This window comes from Onychomys torridus, chromosome 17 (assembly GCF_903995425.1).
Source record: "Onychomys torridus chromosome 17, mOncTor1.1, whole genome shotgun sequence".
Lineage (NCBI taxonomy): Eukaryota > Metazoa > Chordata > Mammalia > Rodentia > Cricetidae > Onychomys > Onychomys torridus.
Genome location: NC_050459.1, coordinates 34,998,160 through 35,018,013, shown reverse-complemented (window position 1 = coordinate 35,018,013; position 19,854 = coordinate 34,998,160). Strand labels below are relative to the sequence as shown.

The 19,854-nt window shown below is 41.2% G+C and overlaps 1 protein-coding gene across 1 annotated transcript in view; it reads left to right on the top strand.

Annotated features, from left to right (window-relative positions):
* The first annotated feature begins 5,316 nt into the window (after positions 1–5,316).
* Positions 5,317–19,854, top strand: part of Fgl1 (fibrinogen like 1) — a 31,108-nt gene continuing 16,570 nt past the window's right edge. Inside the window, exons 1-3 of the mRNA XM_036209276.1 lie at positions 5,317–5,383; positions 12,655–12,735; positions 13,238–13,424. Coding sequence (XP_036065169.1) covers positions 12,673–12,735; positions 13,238–13,424 — 250 coding nt within the window. The 5' untranslated portion in view covers positions 5,317–5,383; positions 12,655–12,672. The remainder of the gene's footprint in view (positions 5,384–12,654; positions 12,736–13,237; positions 13,425–19,854) is intronic.

Sequence of the window (19,854 nt, the reverse complement as noted above, 5' to 3'; positions counted from 1 at the left end):
GGGTTCCTGCATAGTTTGAGTTCCTGTCCTGACTTCCTTCATGATGAACTGTGACGTGAAAGTGTCAGCCAAATGGACCCTTTCCTCCCTAGCTTGCTTTCAGTCATGGTGTTACGTCACAGCAATAGTAACCCTAACTAAGACAGTAAGGTAGGTTTTTTGTTACTGTTGTTTTGTAAATTGTAACAATTAAGCAATAAATAAGAAACAAAAGTGGGTCTTACGTTTGATTTGGTTCAATCACTTAGTTTTATAGATGAGAAAACTGGTGTTCAAAGAGAAGAAAGACTTGTCGAAGTGAGCAATGCAGATGCCAGTCTGCAGTAAAATGAAGCAATGATCCCATAACTCTACAGTTCATATTCACAGTAGCCGACATGAAACCAGCCTATATGTCCATCAGCCATGAGCTAATAAACATCACACACACACACACACACACACACACACACACACACACACTCAAACTTTATTCAGTAGTAAGAATAAAAATTATGTGAGGAGCAGGAAAATGGATACAGCCAGAGACCATCATGTTAAGTAAAACAATCCAGGCTCAAAATATCAAATATTCCATACTCATATGTGGATTCTATACTTGAAACTATATACCAAAAACTGAAACAGGAGAAGAGAGAATGACTAAGCTCATTGTCTATCAAAAGCAGTACAGAAGAAATCCAACTTTTGGTAATGGGTTTGGATTAAGGCCTCTTACTGGGTCCTACAATCAGCACTCTCTGTTTTCCCTCATACCAGTGCTGCTGTTTGTTGTTTTTCCCTGCCTCTGATGTCTGACGCCCCTGCGCACACCCAGACTGTGTGAAATAAAGATTGTAATTGACATCTGTTAATAGCTGCCAATGAATGAAGACCTGGTACTTTCCAAAAGGTTACCAACTACATCCACCAGGCATAAGGTACAATGAGGACAACATGGTATGTGTTGGGGAGGGCTTGAAAGGAAGGGGGAACAGGAGAGCAATGGGGGGAAACAGAGAGAGAAACGCTGCATTCTTTCTGTCACATGCACACTCTAGCTTTAGCTACACACATGATAAGAAAGCAGAAGAGGAGTTCCTTGGGAGGAAGTTTGGGGCCAAGAGGAAGAGGAAGGGGAGGAAGGGAAGGGAATGGGTGGCGAATATGAGCAAAATACAATGAAAATATTACAGCGAAACCCCTCATGTTCTATGTTAAGTAAAACAAACCAATAGAATCTTACGAAGAGAACCGTATCCTGGGGCAATACACTAACAGATAGAAGATAAGTTACCTGCGTCTACTTGGTGATAGGACTGAGCGCCGACTTGTCTCTGCTGTAGTTTGAGACGGCAGGAGATGGACAGACTGAAATTAAACCCTCACACTAGGATTTGCTCAACTATCACATACCAGGAGACATCCAATCCAGAAGGCACAATGCAGGGTCCAGCGGGTTCGGATATCAGCGCCCTGTATCTGACGTATAAAATGAAGAGCTCCTGGATGAGGTATTCCAGAAAGAGAAGAAAAGGATTTATTTGCCAACGCTTAGCTGACTCATCCCAGAGGCAGAGAATCGTGGTCTTGAAGGACCCGTAACTTCTGCTCAATGAAAACGTTCTTGGACCAGAGAAATCCAGCGGATAGCACCATTTCTTAAAAAGAAAGCCGCCAAAATTATCCAGTGTCCTCTGCTCTCTAAGTCTCCTTGTTTGGTTTTTTAGTTCAGAGCCACAGCCCACAATGAGCAGGTTTGCTAGGTGTAGTGAGTGGTATGCGGGACCACGGGGCCAGGTGGGACCGGAGAAACTTACAGCTACAGCTGTAATACATCAACAAGTTAGAAGGCAATTCTCTTTTTTTCTATATTAATATATCAGCATTTCTATTTCACATAGTTCTTGAAAAAGAAAGTACTGAGTCAGTTAGTCTAAAGACTCTAAGAGAGCCACATACATCCAGCTTCTAGGAGATGTGCGCCTTAATGACCTCACCGTTTAGTTCAGTGAAGCTTGTTTTAAAACCTGTACGCTGGGAGCCAGGCATAGTGGCGCACACCTTTAATCCCAGCCCTTGAGAGGCAGAGATGGGTGGATCTGTGTGAATTCGAGGCCAGCCTGTTCTGCATAGTGAGTTCCAGGACAGCCAGAGCTACACAGTGAGACCTCTGTCTCGCAAACCAACCAATAACAACGACAAAAACAAGCGTTGGTGGGCCTGGAGGTGCTCATCTGACGAGAGCCCTGGCTGCTCTTCCAGAAGACCCAGGTTTGATTCCCAGCACCTGTAAGGTACTCACAACCTTCTGTAAGTCAAGTCTCTTGGGACCCAACACCTTCTTCTGGCCTCTATGGTCAGCATTCACGCATGTGGTGCACAAACATACATTCAGACAAGACACCCACACATAACATAAATAGAATTAAAAAACAAAACAAAAACCCATTAGGCATTGGGCGTGAAGAAACAGCTCCGTTGGTAGAGTGCTTGTCTGGCATGCATCAGTGTGGCATTGAATGCCTGTAATCCTGGCATCCTGGGAAATGGAGTGGAAGGTGGAGGAACTGGAGTTCCAGGCCAGCCTGAGCTACATGATATCCTATCAATAAACAAATATTCATGCCTTAAAGTATGCAAATCAACCTTGCGGTTTCCGGTCCATTGCCTCAACACTGGACCAGCCTGCTCCTCTTATTTAATTTTTTTTTTCTTACACTTTTCTCAGAGCTCAGGTCTGATTCTCATTTCCAAGGTTTTATGCAATGATACCATTTTCACTTTTTTTTGTCCCGAGAGGTGGGGAGTGGATCCAAAGTCTTGTGCCATGCTAGATAAGCGCTTTATAACCTTCATAACTGAGCTATAGCAGCAACTTCCTCCCTCTCTCCCTCCCTCCCTATTCTCCTCTTCCTGATTCCCTCCTTCCCATATATAGGAGTAGCCTAGGCCAGCCTTGAACCTGCAATCTTCCTGCCTCAGCCTCCCGAGTGCTGATAGAACAGGCGTGTGCCACCATGCTCAGTGTTTCTGACCTTTCCTTATGACTGTCCTTCCACTGTGTTCTCCTGCGCCCCTCAAAATCTGCAACATGCAGCCGGGCGGTGGTGGTGCACGCCTTTAATCCCAGCAATCGGGAGGCAGAGCCGGGCGGATCTCTGTGAGTTCGAGGCCAGCCTGGGCTACCAAGTGAGTTCCAGGAAAGGCTCAAAGCTACACAGAGAAACCCTGTCTCGAAAAACCAAACCAAACCAAAACAAAACAAAAAACCAAAAAACAAAAAAAATCTGCAAAATGCCTAGAAATTGCAGTTTGGGGCATACCTTTGCGGGACATGGACGCTAAATTTGGTTCTCATCGTCTGATTAGCTTTTCCTGGCTTCCTTTTGGGACAATGACCTGAACTAAGGCCTTAATTGACAGCACAACCTATCTTCCACAGTGAGGTTCATGAATTCAGAGCCAGATTGCCTTTGAGTTCCGCCTCCGCCTCTTGCTAACTGTCAAGTCACTTAAACTTCTGGGCCGTATGTCCTCACTTGTAAAACAGACAGTTGATAGGCCACTAGGATGTTGAGGTTGAGATAATGTAGTTACTGCTGTGGCAAAGGTATGTAGCTCACTGGTAAAACGGGTTTTGAGTATGTGCTAGGCCACGGGTTTAATCCTCAGCATCACCAAAATGCAAAGAAAAAAAATTCATACTATATTGGGCATGTAGAAAATGTGGTGAATGTGGTAGTTCTTGCCATTGATACTATTGTCCCCTCCTGTAACTTTGGAGCTTAGTAATTATTTTTTGAATAGAGAGAAAGCAATAAAAATACAAGGAAAATAGGAAGTTCAAAATATCACACTCCACCACAGTGGTTATTATCACATGAGCTTTAAAATTCCATGTTTTCGATGGACAGTGGTGGCGCATGCCTCTAATCCCAGCACTCGGGAGGCAGAGACAGGAGGATCTCTGTGAGTTCAAGATCAGCCTAGTCTACAGAGCAAGATCCAGAGCAGGCACCAAAACTGCACAGAGAAACCCTGTCTTGAAAAACAAAAACAAACAAATAAACAAAAATTCCATGTTTTCCTTTTAATGGCAGCAGCTTGAATTCTCTACCATTTCAAATGCTATAATTCCACTTCTGTATGGGTAGACCACTTCAAGTACAAATGACATTCCCCCCCCCCTTTTTTTTTTTCAATCAGGACTAACTTTTCTATCGTAACTTCCAAGTCTTCTAAGTAAATCATAAGAAAGTGTTTTACGGGAAGGTCAAATACAGGTAATGCTTTCACTCGGTAAATGACAAAGGACAGAAGGAAAATAACGTGTGTTTTACTGGAATCTGAGTTAGGAAATAGGGGCAACAGAACAAACAGCAAACAACTACTTGAGTTACATCAGAACAAAAAGTGAGCGATGACCTGGGTTTCCAGTCTGAAACTGTTACACAACATGATTAGTGGAACTGGACCTGGAAAGTAACCTATCACGTGTTAGAAACTGTTCCAGAGGCTTTGAACAAAAAGCTTGCTTAGAGGACAGCTGGTGCTCACAGGTAAGTGTCACAATTTTACACATCAGACAATGCTTTAGCTAGTGGATAGCCACACATCCATGAACCTGTGGGCACCACTGATTGGACTTTATGGGGTTATAGAAAAAAGAAAGAAAGAGAGAGGAGAGAGAGAGAGAGAGAGAGAGAGAGAGAGAGAGAGAGAGAAAGAAAGATTTTAAAAAGTGACTTGGGAGGGGACACACTGTCGAGAACATGGGGAAACTCGGAGGGGAATGGGAGATGGGTAAGATAATATTTCATGTCTTCATGTCTGAAGTTCTCAAGAATAAAGAAAAATTATAATAAAAGAGATCAAATAAACTGGCCATTCCATCTTGGTGATTAGAAACCTGTGATGGTGAGGTTTTCATACCTAAGAAAAATGTGGCCTCTATCCATGTCTTAGCTGACGTTATACTTTAGCTCCCCTTTTGGCAGGTGGCAGGATATTAACTTTAACATCTATAAGACAAAACTTCAGATGCACATTGATTTTAGGATAGTTAAAGTACAAAATTCTCTGGGTGAGCATATCTCTAAAAGGCTGAAACATGGATATGTAATCCAATAAAAATGTCATGTAATTGGAGGAAATTGAAAATGTAAGAGTATTGGGGTTTGCCCTTGATTTGCTTTTTTGTATTCCTTGATTTATTTTTTTGTATTCCTTCCAGTTAAACTGATTTCTTCATGTTGTTTCTGGATTACAGCCAGAATCAACTTTGCCTGTTTCTAATCAAATAATGGAGCAGACAATTTACAAATTCTGACTTCAGTTAGAAGTTCCTGGGAGGCTGTGTCTGGACTGAGCCTAGCTGAGGACTGATTCATTTTGACTGGAGGTAAGTTATTATTTGCACTCTTGACTGGACTGTAATAATGCTGATGTTTTTTTTCATGAGAATGAATGACAGTCACCACAACTTAAAAGAATAACCATGGGTCTTTCAGAGAGATTGGAATGACTGACAATAAAGGCAGGCTTGTAGTTTGGAGGAGAGCTTCAGAATTTAACTAGCTTCCAGTTTCTTTATATTTTGAGTGAGTTGGATGGGAGTTCAAAGTATAACTTTCTATTTCAGCCAACAAAAGAAAAACCAGAACAGACCACATTGTGATCTGGATGTCCCAAATGCTTTTCTTTACTTCAGCTATGTGGAGATCAAATACATTTAGTTTTTTAAAAATATAAATTCTCAATATAAATAACAAGGATACAGTTATATTCCATTTTCAGAAAATGAGGGCAAGTTTGGAAAAAGCAGCATAGCACAGCAAGGGTTTCTCAGGCTGTACTTACGGGTAAAATTTTAACTGTTTATATTAAGATTATAGCTCATGTGTGACTTCTAACTTAGAAAACAGACTGCTTTAAATGACTTTCCCCCTATTTAAATGTATTCTTTTTCATTTGATTGAAAGGCTTCCCCCACCCTCCCTGTACTCCTCTGAGTTCCTCTCCTCTTCCCCTCCCATCTGGATCCCTCCCTTTCTGTCTCTTATTAGAAAATGAACAGGCTTCTAAGGATTAATGTAATATAATATGATATGATATGATATGATATAATATAATATAATATAATATAATATAATATAATATAATACAATATAATATAATATAACGAAGAGTTAGACAAGATAAACAGAAGGAAAAGGGCCCAAGAGAAGGCACAGGACACAGAGACCCACTTGTTTGCACACACAGAAGTCCCATAAAAACAGTAACGTGAAAGGTATATTATATATGCTAAGGACCTGGCACAGCCCCATGCAGGCCCTGTGCAAGCTGCCTCGGTCTCTGTGAGTTCATGTGAACCTTGATCATTTTGATTTAGAAGGCCTGTTTCTTGGTGTCCTCCACCCCCTCTTGTTCTCCCATTCTTTCTGCTTCCCCCTTTTCAGGGTTCCCTGAGCTCTGAGGGGATGAATTTGATGGTGGCATCCCACTTAGGACTGAGTGTTCCAAGTTCTCTCACACTCTGCATGATGTCTGGCTGTGGGTCTCTGCATTTGTTCACTTCTGCTACAGGAGGAGGCTTCTCTGACAATGGCTGAGCAAGGCACTGATCTGCTTCACTGGCTGGAGTCCCTTCTTTTAAATTTATTTTATCTTCTACCCTCTCACAGTGGCCCATTCAGAACATATCATTTACAAATTTTTATATGCTACTAACATACTTTATGCTTTGATTCTATTCATAACAGGCATGTACTAACCATTGCACATTTTATTTCTAAAGTTAGACATTTTTGCCTTTACGTTTAATGTAGCATATTCTGTTAAATTTTAAAACTGTGCCAGGTGGCAGTGGCACATGCCTTTAATCCCAGCACTTGGGAAGCAGAGCCAGGTGGATCTCTGTGAGTTCGATGCCAGCCTGGTCTACAGAGCAAAATCTAGGACAGGTACCAAAACTACACAGAGAAATCCTGTCTCGAAAAACCAAAAAACAAACAAACAAACACCAAAAAACACAAGACAAAAAAACCTGCTAGTCATAAATGGGGCCTGGTGTACATGCCAGTAACTCAGCATTTGGGAAGCAGAAGTAAGAAGATTATTTTAAGTTTGAGTCCAGCCTAGTTGACAGTAGGAGTTCTGGGTCAGCCAGAGCTACGAAGTGAGACCCTTCCTCAAAAAAGTCACACACACAACTCCCCAACCCCCAGAAACACTTACTGGGCAATGAATTAAAATTGATGGCCTTAAAACTATTTATTTATTTAGGTTCTGGAAACTGAACCAAGAGCCTCGGTTCATGCAACACATACTCCACCACTGATCTACATCCCCACCCTCCTTAAAATAATTCATATTGAATAATAGAGGCTATATGAGAGCAGCTATTTGAAAACAATTTCAAGGGATGATTAATTTTATAATAAATTTAAAGTATTATGATTTATAATTCAAAAATACCCAAAGTAAAAATACTATAAAAGAAATATAACAGTCATAGTGGATGATAAGGGACAGGTTATTTGATATGATATTAATATAAACTAGGTGTGCAGAACACAGGATGGTTTACTGTCATAAATAATGAAGGCTGGATTTTCATTTAAATTAATTATTTATTTGTGTGTGTGTGTGTGTGTGTGTGTGTGTGTGTGTATGTGTGTGTGTGTGACAGGGAGGAAGAGAGAGACAGAGGCAGATACACACACACACACACACACACACACACAGATGTGATGTGTGTATATGCATGCAGTTGTGTCTGTGGTTATAGAACAGCTTTCTGAGAGTCAGGTTTTTTTCCTTCATCACGAGTCTGGGAGTGTAATAAATTCAGACAGTAGGTGTATTAGTTACTTTTCTGTTGCTGTGATAACCTTCCACAATCAAGGCAACTAATGGCAGAGTTGATTTGGGCTTCTGGTTCCGGAATCAGAGTTCAAGACTGTAAGGCAGAGGCAGCAGGGGTAGCTGGGACAATAAGCTGAGAGCTCACATCTTGAAGCACAAGCAGGAAGTGGAGAGAGCACACATGGAATGGCGAGAGGCTTTGAAACCACCAAGTGTGCCCCCAGTGACACACTTCCTCCAGCAAGGCCAGACCTGCTAAACCTACCCAACCAATGCCACCAAGTGGGGACCAACTTTAAAAATGCCTGAGACTACAGGGTGATGTTTCTCATCTAAACCATCATACATGGCTTTCTGCAAGTGCTTTTATCTGCTAAGCCTTTTCCCTGCCCCAAGGACAGATTTTTCAAGGAAAACTCTGTACTACTCAAAAAATTCTTCCTTAATGAAATAGATGTTGGGTAGAATTATAAATCAGGGCACAAAATTTAGAAGACAGCATATTCCTGATAATGTGTTTGATAGTCACATTAATATAAACCCTTTGAAAAAGATAATGACATTCTGAAATGTCTTTTTATTTAAAGATCTGCCAGACAAGGGGTTGCTTTTGAGTTGGTAACACTAGTCCACCAAGAGACAGAAACCTGTCAAAATGTTTTCATTGGTGTTTACAATTTTTTTGTTTATTTATTTATTTTTCTATTATCAGCTTGATACCTTTTAAATTATTATTCTAATAGCGAAATGTTTCATTGAGGCTTGCCCAGTAATTAAGTAAAACCATAACTTATTATAAGCCACAGTCATGCTAGGGTCCCCCCTGCCATATAGCCTCCCTGGTTCTGTGGGTTGTAGTATGATTATTTTTTTTTGCTTTATATCTGGAATCCACTTATGAGTGAGTATATACCATGTTTGTCCTTCTGGGTTTGGGTCACCTCACTCAGGATGATATTTTCTAGTTCCATGCATTTGCCTGCAAATTTCATGCTGTCATTGTTTTTCTCTGCTGAGTAGTACTCCATTATGTATATGTACCACATTTTCTTAATCCATTCTTCAGTTGACAGGCATCTAGGTTGTTTCCAGGTTCTGGCTATTACAAATAGTGCTGCTATGAACATAGTTGAGCATGTATCTTTGTGGTATGACTGAGCATTCCTTGGGTATATGCCCAAGAGTGGTATGGCTGGGTCTTGAGGTAGAGCTATTCCAAGTTTTCTAAGATATTGCCAGACTGATTTCCATAGTGGTTGTACAAGTTTGCATTCCCACCAACAGTGGAGGAGTGTTCCCTTTGCTCCACATCCTCTCCAACATTAACTGTCATTAGTGTTTTTGATCATAGCCATTTTGACAGGTGTAAGGTGGTATCTCAGAGTCATTTTTATTTGCATTTCTCTGATGACCAAGGATGTTGAGCATTTCTTTAAATGTCTTTCAGCTGTTTGTGATTCTTCTTTTGAGAATTCTCTGTTTAGCTCTTTAGCCCATTTTTCAATTGGATTGTTCAATATTTTGATGTCTAGTTTCTTGAATTCTTTATATACTTTTTATTCAATATAGTACTTGAAGTTCTAGCTAGAGCAATAAGACAACAAAAGGGAATCAAAGGGATACAAATTGGAAAAGAAGAAGTCAAACTTTCACTATTTGCAGATGATATGATAGTATACATAAGTAACCCCAAAAATTCTACCAGGAAACTCCTACAGCTGATATACTCCTTCAGTAAAGTGGCAGGATACAAGATGAACTCAAAAAAATCAGTAGCCCTCCTATACACAAATGATAAAAGGGCTGAGAAAGAAGTCAGAGATACATCACCCTTTACAATAACCACAAATGATATAAAATACCTTGGGATAACACTAACTAAACAAGTGAAGGATCTTTTTGATAAGAACTTTAAATCTCTAAAGAAAGAAATTGAAGAAGATATTAGAAAACGGAAGGATCTCCCATGCTCATGGATAGGTAGGATTAACATAGTAAAAATGGCAATCTTACCAAAAGCAATCTACAGATTCAATGCAATCCCCATCAAAATCCCAACATAATTCTTCACAGACTTGGAAAGAAAAATACTTAACTTCATATGGCGTTTACAATTTTTTTTTAAAAGATTTATTTATTTATTATGTATACTGTGTTCTGTCTGCATATATGCCTGCCCACCAGAAGAGGGCACCAGATCTTATTACAGATGGTTGTGAACTACCGTGTGATTGTTGGGACTTGAACTGAAGTCCTCTGGAAGAGTAGTCAGTGCTCTTGACCTCTGAACCATCTCTCCAGCCCAGCTTTTACAATTTTTTTCTACTAAATATTAATGATAAGCAATATTTCTTTAATTTAAAAACCCTTTTCTTTCTTTAATAATTGTGTGTGTGTGTGTGTGTGTGTGTGTGTGTGTGTGTAATGTGCATGCCTGCATGTATGTAAGTCAGAGGATCCCAGAAGTGAAGGCATTAAGATGTTTTTTGGATGTCCCTTTTCTTTCCATCATGTAGGTCTGAGGACGGAATGCCTGTCCTCTAGTTTCTTGGCATGTGTTTTTTTTTTTTTTTAATCATTGAGACATCTTGCTGGTACCCTAAGCAACATTTATATGTGTTACGTAATATATAATATAATAATAGTTATATATACATATCAAATTATATGTTATATGCAAATATATATTCCAAAGCACTTTTTATTTACCTGATTTTAATTTTTACTTAATGTTTACATTTTTAAAAAATTTGCTTTTTTTTTATGTGCATTGGTGTTTTGCCTGCCTGTATGGCTGTGTGAGGGTGTCGGATCTTCTGGACCTGGAGTAACCTGGAGTGAGCTGTCATGTTGGTGCTGGGAATCGAACCTGGGTCCTCTGGAAAAGCAGCTAATGCTTAGTTGCTAAGCCATCTTTCCAGCCCCCTAATGTTTACACTTTTTAAAAAGCGGTTTTATCAAGTCCATTTTACCATTCTCTCTACTCTCCTCCCCAATTCCTTCCTCATCCCCCGACCACTATTCCCTCCCACCTTTATGTTCTCTCTACTTTTTAAAATCCACTAACTTTTTCTAAACCTTCTGCCTCTATGTGCAAGGGTGTGGGACCACCTACTTAAGCATGGGAAACCTCTCAGGGGCCACATCTGAAGAAAGCTAACTCTCCCCCATCAGCCACCAGTTGCCAATAGCGACCCAGCTGAAGGTGGGACTTTGTGACTCCCTCTCCCATCCATGCTTGGACTTTGTCTGAACTCATCTTGTGCAGGTTTTGTGCACACAATCATAGGCTTTATGAATCCATGCATGTGTCCAAAAAATACCATTTCAACGTAGTCATCAACTAACCCTGTCTCTTAGAGTAGTCCTTTGTTCCCTTGTACGGTATTTTCCCACCCTCCAAAGCTCCACTACCAGTGGCCCTTTACTATTTCTTAACCTGTATAGGTATACCAAAGGAAACATATATGTGCGTGTATATATATATATGTTTCTGAAGATATAAAAACATACATAGATGAAGGAAAGCATGAGATGTTTATCTTTTGGGGTCTGGGTTATCTCACACAGAATACTTGTTTCCCACTCCATCCATTTACTTGCAAATTTCCTAATTCAATTTTTCAATAGCTGAATAATTCCACTATGCAAATGTACCACATTCGCATTAACCATTCATCGACTGGCAGACATCTGGGCTACAATGAGCATGGTGAGCTCCTATCTTAACATCAGGAGAAGAGTCAGTCTTCTGGGTATCTGCTCCAGAGTGACACAGCTGGATCTTATGGTAGACCTATTGCTAGCCCTTCGAGGAACCTCCTCGCGGGTTTCCACAGTGGCTGCACCAGTTATCCTCCCAGCAGCAGTGAATCAGTGTCCCTCTTTTCAACCTTCGTGCCAACATACATTGTCATTTATTTTCTTTTTCTTCTTTAACTTGGCCGTTCTGACTGGAGAAGATGAAACCTCAAAGCAGTTTTAATTTGGATGTCCCCAATGGCTAAGCATGTTGAACACTTTAAAAAAAATGTTTCTTGTCTAAACTTATATTTCGACTTTTGAGAACTCTGTTTAGTTCCATGTTCCATTTTTGATTGGGTTGTTTGTTTTCTCAATGTTTCATCTTTTGAGTTCTTTGTACACTCTAGATACTAATTTTCTGTCCAATGTGTAGATGGTAAAGATTTTCCCTATTCTGTAGATTGCCTCTTCACTCAAATAATCATGGTCTTTGCCATGGCCTTTTAGTTTCATGGGGTCCTACTTACCAATTTGATTGCAATGACTTAGCTTCTGGGAGCCTATTTAGAAAGTTCTTTCCTGTACCGATGAGCTCCTCCTATTATAACTGTCTTCTTCTAGAAAGAAAAATAGTCTTCCCCTTAGAAATTCCACATCACTATCTGGCATTTATTTAGCACATGCATGCCCAGATACCTAAAAGAATCATCTCAGAATTTCTGCAGTATTGTAAGGTGGCTAGGAACCTCCACTTTACAGAACAGGAACACTTGAGAAAGTTGCCTGGCGCCAGGTCTTTCTTCTTTTCCTGTCCCTTTCCACACTCTCACAAAGCAACGCGTTCGAGCCCTCGATGAAACTGGAACCCCTTTGTGTGTCTGTGTTACTGAGAAGGTTCAATTATTTCTAAGCTTTGATGTGGTCGGCTCCCATCGCTCCGTGTGACCGAAGGCTGAATGGGAGGTGGGGGATACGTTTCTGGGTAACCCTCAGGAGCTCTGGGGCTTTATCTGAACCAGTTGAGTCTGGTCTCATGAGGCATTCTTTCCCTTCTTGTAGTTCTTTCAAGTGGGAAGAATGGGGGAGATTCACAGCTTCGTCCTGGTCACCATTGCCCTGGTAATGGGCAGGGAAGCCTGGGTAAGCCTTTTGTGCAGACTATTATATCTAGAAGGCATAAAAAAACCAAAAAACAAAAAAACCCTATTATAACTTGCTGCTAAGGAATGAAAAGTTCTGTGGAAACATGTGGCACATAGTAACACTTAAACACTTTAAAAATAAAAATTAGGATTTATAACAAATCAGTGAAATATTTTTAAGCTGTTCTTCCTTTTTTTCACATGATATCAGGCATTCAAAACTGGCCATGGTAGTTAGTATTGGTCTTGGGCCAATAGTGAACATAATTGCCATATACTACCACGATTATCTGAAGGTGGTGTCAAGGAACTTGTTTCCCCATTTACCTGTGCCAAAGGACAAAAGATTAACTTACTCAAAGTTCTGGGAAAAATGAAACGACTTTCTGGTGGAAATAGTGTTCTGGTGTGGGAGTGGGAGACAAAATCGGATCAAGGTTTTATCCAGATTATTAGCAACATTTCTTTTCCATGAACGTGAGATGCACACTGCCTTGCAGGCCCTCGAGGATGCCAACTGTTTACAGGAGCAGGGAAGGCTCAGAGCTCAGGTGTACCAACTTGAGACTCGGGTTAAACAACTACAGACTCTGATCGCACAGCTCATGCATGAGAAGGAAGTCCAGTTCCTGGATGAAGGACAGGAGGACAATTTCATCGACCTTGGAGGCAAGAGGCAATATGCAGGTCAGAATCGGTTTTCCTTATCTTAACCAGCTGTGGCACACATCCACATGGAATAATGGCACTAGGTGTTCAATGACTTTGGGCTTTTTCTTTGTTCCATTTCGGTTTTTTCAGTTTTGATTTTCAACTCAGGATTTCACTATATAGCGTAGGTTGGCCTGGTACTTAACTGTCTTCCTGCCTCAGCCTCCATAAGGGCTGGGATTTCAGGTGTACCCCGCCCCACCCATCACCACCACCCTCAGCTTACTTCACATCTTACTAAAAAGGTATGCCTACTGCAATTATAAGCAGCATAACTCACTCCATCAATTTAATTGTCTTCTTCCATGTTTTACTCTTTTCTCTCTCATATGTGATAGGAATACTAAGGATATCTGAGGATTTCTGTATCTTAATAAGACATCAGGGTGATGGATTGTTAAATATTCACCTAAAAATGGCAGATTATAATTGAGAATATCTATGTTTAAACTCTGTTTTTATTTATGCCTTTCCTCCTTATGTGTCTACAGTTTTCCCTTCTGTTTATTTTGAGCTGTTGCCTAGTCTTCAAATTCAGAGTGTGAACAATCCTTCTACCTCAACTTCCTGAGTAGCTCAGACCACAGGTGTGTGCTCCCATGCCTGGTTCTCCCTTCTGAAACCCACAGTGAAAAATAAATGAATAGAATAAAAGAATAGGGCTGGGTGGTGGTGGCGCACGCCTTTAATCCCAGCACTTGGGAGGCAGAGCCAGGCGATTCTCTGTGAGTTTGAGGCCAACCTGGTCTACAAAGCGAGATCCAGAACAGGCACCAAAACAACACAGAGAAACCCTGGCTCGGGGGTGGGGGATGGGGAATAAAAGGATAGGAAAAGAAAAATCTCATTTTTAAGGAGAATAAAAAGAGTAGTTTTCAAATATGTATATTTAATGGTCTGGCATTTTTCCTTTTGAAGAGGCCAGCATTTATATCCTAGAAATGAAATGATGTTGAACTGTGAGCACAGTATAAATACCACTGCACACATCACCATTCCTGACAGAAAAGTGCCCTTTGGTTTCCTGTACATATGAATGGTTTCTGTAAGAGTGAACAGTGATGGTTAGAAACAAAGAGAATGCTGTCCAGAACTCTTTGTTCACAGCTGTCTCTATGCTGCACATCTATGATGAATTCTAATTTCTCTGTTGATGAATGTAAGCATAACTGGGTCCATTAAATGGCCACTGTGTAAGGTTTGCAAGGATCTCCAATGCATCTGAAAATATTTCTTACTATATGATATGATGGATGTTTTGCCTGTGTGTATACCCGTGTGCTGCATACACGCTTGGTGTCCGTGGAAGCCAGAAGAGGGAGTCAGTCCCTGGGAACTGGAGTTACAGACAATTGTGAGCTGCCGTGTGGTTGCTGGGAATTGAAACTGAGTCCTCTTGAAGAGCAGCCAGTGCTCTTAACTGTTGAGCCATCTCTCCAGCCCCGGTCAGTGCATTTTATCTCCCCACTGACTATCAGAGCTTTGAAACATAGTTGATCCTCAAGTTTGCAGATGAAAAAAAATGGGGACTAGATGAACAAGTATAAATTGAGAGATTTATATGACTGGAACCAAAAGCAGATGTCAAAGGCATGCCAATACTAGGGGAATGAAACTCCCCATCTTGTGCCTGTAAATGTACTTACTAGGGCAGTGTACTACTTTTCCTATCACTGAGAAAAACACTTGACTAGAACCAAAGAAGGAGAGATTTATTTTGATGTACTGTTTGAGGAAATCCACTCCATCAAGGCAGGGAAAGCATGGGCTGTAAGAACAGGAGACCCCTGGTCACACGACCTCTGTAGTCAGAAAGCAGGAAGTGAAGAGAAATGAAGCCCATCCCTAGTGACCCACTTTCTCCAGCATGGCTCTACCTCCTAAAAGTTCTACCGTCTCCCCCAAACAGCGCCACCATCTGGGGATCGCAAGGCCTATGGAGACATCTCACACTTGAACCACACATGGGATTTAGAGTTGTGTGAACTATAGAATGTACGCTTCGGTCAAATGCCCACATTCGCCGGAAATCTTCACCCGGATTCTAATCTCTTTATGCTCAAAGTGCTTGCCCTGAGTGCCTCACCTTCTTCTGCTCCTCAACTGACTTAGTTGGGGTTTCTGTTACTGTGGTAAAGGCAATTTGGGGAGGATTTACAGTTCCTCATCACAGTTCATCACTGGAAGACGTCAGGGCAGGAACTCAAGCAGGGCAGGAACCAGGAGGCAGGAGCTGAGGCAGAAGCTATGGAGTAGTGCTGTTTACTAGATCACTCCCCAGGGCTTTTTTTTTTTTTTTCATACCATCAAGGACTGCCTGCCTAGAGGTAGGTAGCACTGTCCACAATAGGCTGAGTGCTCCCACATCAATCACCAATCAAGAAAGTGCACCACAGGCTTGCCCTTTGGCCAGTCTGGTGGGGACATTTTCTCAGTTGAGGTTTCTCCTTCCTCAATGACCCTTGCTTGTGTCAGTGTCAAACTGACATAAAAATAGCCATTGCAAAAGCATCTTGATATTTAGAAACTCCCTTCTCCCCCCCCCCCACAATGTTTCCTATGCTCCCCTTTAGAGGTCAGAGAAGGTCAGAGCCATTGGCTTACAGTAGTAAGGATAGACAGAGTGTAAGGATAGCTAGGGCTCCAGAACATGAAGCAGACTGAGGCTATCTCAGGTTAAAGGGGGCCTGGGAAACACAAAGGGACAGATAGTTTGAAGAAGTTCCAAGGGCAAAGGCACAGAAATTGCATTCTAGGAAGAAAACTACAGAGAATATTGGTTAAGACACTAAATGAAGGGTCAGGCAACATCTACAAGAAATCAGACCCTGTGTATGTCCTTGGAAGACAATGATTCTCTGCCACAGCCATTCCTTCAAAGCAGCTGGCACCCTTCTAAAGTGCTGATATACCGGGCGGTGGTGGCGCACGCCTTTAATCCAGCACTTGGGAGGCAGAGGCAGGCAGATCTCTGTGAGTTCAAGGCCAGCCTGGTCTACCAAGCAAGTTCCAGGAAAGGTGCAAAGCTACACAGAGAAACCCTGTCTCGAAAAACCAAAAAAATAAAAGTAAAAAAATAATAATAAAATAAAGTGCTGATACCCCAAAATTGAAGGGGCTTGAGATTTTACTCTATTTGCAAGCTAATCAGCTTGCCTGCATGGATTTTGCAGAGGGCTACAGCTCAAGGGTCAGAAGTATACATTTAATATTCACATTAATGACTCTTGTTCTCAGATACCAACAGCCCGTGTGAGCAGTTAATGGGGCTAGATCACAGCTGGACACCCTGAGATTAAGAAACTCCAGTAAAAGGGTGTCTAATCTTCAAAACAGATGTTATCTTTATTTTAGTGTGCATCAAACAGTGCAACTGTCTGTCCAGAAGGAGATGTTATCTCAATATCTTTCAAGACTGTTCAAGTGTGCTTTAAAACATAATCTAGAATATAAACTCTGTTGGAAAAAATGTGTAGAAATGCAAATGCTCTATGAGGAATTGTCTACAAACATTGTACTTTCTACCCCAGGCTAATGAATGAAGTATCACTGCAGGCCAGTAGATAATTTATGAATTTTCTGATGGATGTGGACGATATTGTTTAAGGACAAAACCAGGTCAGACTTCTTACCATATTTCCTTCCATAGACTGAGAAGGGACAAGATTTTTGGAGTCACTGAGTAAATGTTCTGTCTTTTGGGTTAATGGTGTATTCTTCATGGTTCCCTTTTCATTGGTTGAAGTTTTGGGGATTGACTGTATTGTGGTCAGGTATTTATCCTGAAACTTTTGCTACATATTCTATGGTTAGTAGGTCCAAGAGCTGTAGTTTTTGTTTTTTGTTTTTTTACTCTTTAGGGGCTCACCACCCAGCTACCAAATAAATACACAGCAACTTATTACTACTTATGAATTCCCAGCCTTAGCTTGGCTTGTTTCTAGCCAGCTTTTCTAACTTAAATTATCCTGTTTCTCTTTAACTACATTTTGCCTCTGGGCTTTTTACCTTTCTTTACTCTATATGGCTTTCTCTCCTTCTTACTCTGTGGTTGGCTGGGTGGCTGGGTGGCTGGGTGGCTGGGTGGCTGGCCCCTGGCATGCTCCTTTTCTTCTCCTTTTCTTGCTCCTCTTCTTCTTCCCAAGATTTCTCTTCTTATTGATTCTCTCTGCCTGGTAGTCCCACCTCTTTCTGTCTCCTGCCAAGCTAATGTTGTCTAAAGAATGAAGAGTAGGAGTCAGCTCAGGGTGAAGAGTAGAACCAAGGAGTTCAGAGCAGATGAAAGAGGCTCGTGAAAACCTCAGAGGTTCAGGAGGGATGGGTACTATTGAGAAACTGACATAAACTTAGTGTGCTCACTTGATCATGCAAAACAGAAGCATGTAGCATCAGATAATGGACAAAGTCTGGTTCTGACAGGAGTTTTTTTGTTTGTTTAATTTTTGCATGTTTTCCACTTACTCTTCCTGTCAGTCTCAAAATTTGTATTCTTTTTTGTTTGTTTGTTTGTTTTGTTTTGTTTCTCGAGACAGGGTTTTTCTGTAGCTTTGGAGCTTGTCCTGGACTAGCTCTGTAGACTAGGCTGGCCTTGAACTCACAGAGATCCACCTGCCTCTGCCTTCCAAGTGCTGGGATTACAGGCATGCACCACCACCACCTGGCTTCTTCTTTTCCTTTTTTGTTTTCAAAGTTTGTATTCTTTAAACAGTATCTCTACAGCCCCTCACCCCCCAGCTTCTAGTAATCACTGTTTTCTTTACTTCTATGTACTTTTAGAAGTCCTGTCTTGGGGTTGGGGATTTAGCTCAGTAGTAGAGCGCTCGCCTAGCAAGCGCAAGGCCCTGGATTCGATCCTCAGCTCCAAAAAAAAAGTCCTGTCTTAGAGTTTCTGTTGCTATGAAAAGACACCATGACCACAGCAACTTTTATAAAGGAAAGCATTTAATTGGAGTTGGCTTACAGTTTCAGAGGTTTAGTCTGTTGTCATCATGGAAGCAAGGCAGCACGCAGGCAGACATCATGATAGAGAGGCAACTGAGAGTTCTGCATCTGGACAAACAGACAGCAGGAAGAGAGTGAGATGCTGGGCCTGGCTGGAGCACCTAAGACCTCAAAGTCCACTCCCCATGACACACATCCTCCAACAAAGCCACACCTACTCCAACAAGGCCACACTTCCTAATAGTGCCACTCCTTATGGGCCTATAGGGGGGCATTTTCAAACCGTGACAGGTCCCTTGTATACCCTACCTCACCAAAAACAAAAACAAAAGCAAAACCCAGTGAGATCATTCAGAATTTGTCTTTCTGTGCTTGATTTGTTTCACTTGATGTAATGCCCTCCAAAATCATTTACGATGGTGAAATAGAAGGACTTCTTTCTCTATTTTTAAAGCTAGATATCATTCAATTTCTACCTATACTAAGTTTTCTTCATCCACTCATGCATTGGTAGACTCAGGTTGATTCTATTTCTTGGCTGTTGTGAATAATGACACAATGAACATGGGAGTGCATATATATCTTTCCCACATAGTTATTTTCATTTCCTTTGTGTGTTCCCATGAGTAAGATGGTTGGGATCATGCAGTAAGTAGTTCTGATCCCTTACGGACCACATCCACAAAGCCACTGAACAAGAGGAGTCAGCTCAGGGAGCAATGGAGATAGAGATGACAATTGAGGATGGGTGGAGGAAAGCACTATTGGTCAGCCCCAAAGGCCCAGGGAAGGATGCTATCACAAAAGTGAGATGCTCTGTGAGTCGCTGTACCACACTTCTCACTGTCACCATCACAGCCTCTGCTGTCCCACTACAAAGTTTCATTGACACCAGAGATCCCTGCAGACACTTCCTTGGAGTCAGTTATATCAGAATGTGCTGCTATCTTGGGATAACTTTCTGATTTTTAAAATTTAGAAGAGAAAATGGAAACATCATTGTTTCTTCCTCTCTGGCCTCAAAGTCTATGGATCCAAATTTAGTTTCCTCTTCTAGAATTAGGCTAATGTCTAATGACTGTCATCATATAGCCACGGGTTGACCACAGATTTAGGCGGTGTGTAATAGGAGGTAGCTATTATTCCTGGTCAATTTTTTTTTTAAAAGATTTATTTATCATGTATACAGTGTTCTGCCTACATGTTTGCCTACAGGCCAGAAGAGGGCACCAGATCTCATTATGGATGAGCCATAATGGACATGATCCACTGTGTGGGTGCTGAGAATTGAACCCAAATTCTCTGTTGAAGAGAGTACTCCTAACTAATGAGCCATCTCTCCAGCCCCATATTACATTTTTATTAGAATTTGTATTGTATATTTATTGTGAGTCAGTCCTTGCAACTATGTTAAAAACCAAAGTATAATCAAACCATATCTATATTTCAGATTTTATTCTTTTAC